This window comes from Telmatherina bonti (assembly GCF_933228915.1).
Source record: "Telmatherina bonti genome assembly, chromosome: 14".
Taxonomy (NCBI): domain Eukaryota; kingdom Metazoa; phylum Chordata; class Actinopteri; order Atheriniformes; family Telmatherinidae; genus Telmatherina; species Telmatherina bonti.
This window is the reverse complement of record NC_136612.1, coordinates 34,614,604-34,617,877: the sequence shown is the minus strand read 5'-3', so window position 1 is coordinate 34,617,877 and position 3,274 is coordinate 34,614,604. Positions and strand designations below refer to the sequence as shown.

Below are 3,274 nucleotides of genomic sequence, written 5' to 3'. Positions count from 1 at the left end.
AAAAAAAGGGGGATGGATTTTAAATGTCTGTATAAATTAAACCTCATTGATCACAAAGATGTTAATTTTGGAAGAAGAGGCCCGAAGTTGGAGGTAAAACCTGCAGAGTCCAGAGAGCAGAGTCCACGTTCAGGTCCACTCTAGTCCACCTCCTCCACAGTGGGCCCCTGGCTGTGGGCTCTTGCCTGCTCTCTACAAGAAGCGGCGGGCGTCCCTCCCTGATACAACTTGCTGATGACGGGGTTGCAGACTTTCTCCATCTCTTCCTGCTTGTGTTGGTACTCTTCTTTGTCAGCCAGCTGGTTGTTCTCCAGCCAGCTGATGGTCTCCTGACACTTGTCCATCACCTTCTTCTTGTCCTCCTCGCTGATTTTGCCCTTCAAGCTGTCGTCCTGCACGCTGCTCTTCACGTTGAAAGCCAAGGACTCCAGGGAGTTCTTGGCGGCGAGCTTGTCCCGCTGCAGGTCGTGCTCGGCTTTGTATTTCTCGGCGTCCTGCACCATCCTGTCGATGTCCTCTTTGCTGAGCCGTCCCTTATCGTTGTTGATGGTGATCTTCTTCTCTTTGCCGGTGCTTTTGTCCACCGCCGACACGTTCAAGATGCCGTTGGCGTCCACGTCGAAGGTGACCTCGATCTGCGGGACCCCTCGCGGAGCGGGCGGGATTCCCGTCAGCTCGAACCTGCCCAGCAGGTTGTTGTCCTTGGTCATGGCTCTCTCCCCTTCGTAGACCTGGATCAGGACCCCGGGCTGGTTGTCAGAGTAGGTGCTGAACACCTGGGTCTGCTTAGTGGGGATGGTGGTGTTGCGTTTGATCAGGGGCGTCATGACTCCTCCGGCCGTCTCGATGCCCAGCGACAGAGGCGCCACGTCCAGCAGCAGCAGGTCCTGGACGTTGCCCGAGGTGTCGCCCATCAGGACGGCGGCCTGGACGGCGGCGCCGTAAGCCACCGCCTCGTCCGGGTTGATGCTCTTGTTCAGCTCCCGGCCGTTGAAGAAGTCCTGCAGGAGCTTCTGGATTTTGGGGATTCGGGTGGAGCCTCCCACCAGGACCACGTCGTGGATCTGAGCCTTGTCCATCTTGGCGTCCCTCAGGGCTTTCTCCACCGGCTCCAACGTTCCCCTGAACAGGTTGGAGCACAGCTCCTCAAAGCGAGCCCTGGTGATGGAGGTGTAGAAGTCCACGCCCTCGTACAGAGAGTCTATCTCCAGACTGGCCTGGGAGCTGGAGGACAGGGTCCTCTTGGCCCGCTCGCAAGCTGTGCGCAGCCTCCTCAAGGCTCTCTTGTTCTGGCTGATGTCCTTCCTGTGTTTCCTCTTGAACTCCTCCACAAAGTGGTTGACCATGCGGTTGTCAAAGTCCTCTCCGCCCAGGTGAGTGTCTCCGGCCGTGGCCTTCACCTCAAAGATGCCGTCGTCGATGGTCAGGACGGACACGTCGAAGGTGCCTCCTCCCAGGTCGAAGATCAGGACGTTGCGTTCTCCGGACCTGCCTTTGTCCAGACCGTACGCGATGGCGGCTGCCGTGGGCTCGTTGATGATCCTCAGCACGTTGAGTCCCGCGATGACGCCCGCGTCTTTGGTGGCCTGTCGCTGGGAGTCGTTGAAGTAGGCCGGGACCGTGATGACAGCGTTGGACACCTTCTGGCCCAGGTAGGCCTCCGCCACCTCCTTCATCTTGGCCAGGACCATGGAGGAGATCTCCTCGGGGTAGAAGGCTTTGTCCTCCCCTTTGTACTCCACCTGGATTTTGGGCCTCCCTCCTTCTGAAAGCACCTTGAAGGGCCAGTGCTTCATGTCCGCCTGCACCACCGCATCGTCAAACTTCATTCCAATCAGCCTCTTGGCATCAAACACCGTGTTGCCGGGGTTCAGAGCCACCTGGTTCTTGGCCGCGTCCCCGATCAGCCTCTCCGTGTCGGTGAAGGCCACGTAGCTGGGGGTGGTCCTGTTGCCCTGGTCGTTGGCGATGATTTCTACTTTTCCGTGCTGGGAAAACCCCGACACAGGAGTAGGTGGTGCCCAGATCGATGCCGACCGCCACGCCTTTAGCTGCACATATCTTGCTGCGTCCACGTCCTCTTCTAAACGTGCACAGACACAAGCAGGACAGAAGACAGCAATCATCAGAGGACTGACTTTATCTGCAGTTCATTTCTCTCATTCTGGACTCACTAAAAACTACTTCTGATCTCGGACCGTCAGGAAAAATTCAGGCTCAACTGCTTCTTCCAGGAGACACAAAGGACGCTAAAGCGTCTGATGAATGACTGTAGAATAGAACAGAATAGAATAGAATGTACTTACTGCTGAGTGTTGATGGTCTGAGCTGTATAGAGAATCATTCTTCTTCCTCTGCTGATGTTTCTTTTCTTCTTCTTCTGCTGTTGATTCTTTTTTTAACTTCTTCTTCTTCTGGTTTTTAGTTCTTCTTCGGCCGCTGATCTCTGATCTCTTTCTCAAACTGTCTCTGCTCTCAGACTCGCTGCTTTATATCTGTGGAAACTGAACGTCTGGTTGTTTCCAGACGTTTCACTCACAGCTCCGTGAAGTTACCCAAAACGCCACATACAACTTCCGGTTTGCCTCTTCAAAATAGTACAGATTCAGGGATACTTTAAACAGCAGTTGGTTGGAAAGTGTTGTGCTTGTCTTTTATTTTGAAGACTCATAATATTATTTCTGGTATCTTTGAATGACTTGACAGATTTTTCTGGAAACTTCCGCCAATGAGAGGCGCGAGCGCAGCTTCTGTTTTAGTGAGTTTTCCAGTTACTGGAGGAGAATTTTCTGGAGAAACGGAGCAAAAAACGGGACAGAAACGGTTTGATTTCCAGTTTAATCTGGTTCTGATGTTCAGCTGAAAGAAAAGAAGAGAAAAATGTTTGATTTAAATAATTTTAGATTTGTTACAATTTTTTTTTTTTTTTTTTTTTTACAAAAGTGAAAAGCAGCTGCTGATATTGTTTATTTAATCGTTTCCTATAGATAACGTCATGTTTAAGGCAGTAAAATGTGATTTTTGGAGCAAACATGTTTCATAAAAACATGAAAAAAGTTTAAAGAAGAAAACAAAACTCATATTCACCTCTGAAGTTACCAAACTTTCTGCTGCGCTCACGCCAGTCATTTACATCAGCTGATGGTTTTAATCCATTCTTAAAGATTAAGACCAAATGTAAACAAACAAATAAACAAATATTTACCTTGTAGTGAGAAACACCCCCTCTCAATGAGCGCAGTAACAGCATCTCGCCTGTAGGTGGCGTGTTTTC

General features: G+C 51.0%; 1 protein-coding gene across 1 annotated transcript; it reads right to left on the bottom strand.

Moving 5' to 3' along the window:
* On the bottom strand, positions 1–2,445 carry LOC306765076 (heat shock 70 kDa protein 1-like). The gene is made up of 2 exons (XM_079252424.1): positions 2,307–2,445; positions 1–2,083 (listed from the first exon to the last, which is right to left on the bottom strand). Exon 2 carries the CDS (start codon positions 1,827–1,829, stop codon positions 141–143), a length of 1,689 nt encoding a protein of 562 aa, XP_079108550.1. The 5' UTR covers positions 1,830–2,083; positions 2,307–2,445; the 3' UTR covers positions 1–140.
* Positions 2,446–3,274: the final 829 nt, after the last annotated feature.

Coding starts and splice junctions, on each gene's coding strand:
- LOC306765076 (XM_079252424.1), bottom strand. CDS start 1,829: ATGAAGTTTGACGATGCGGTGGTGCAGGCGGACATGAAGCACTGGCCC.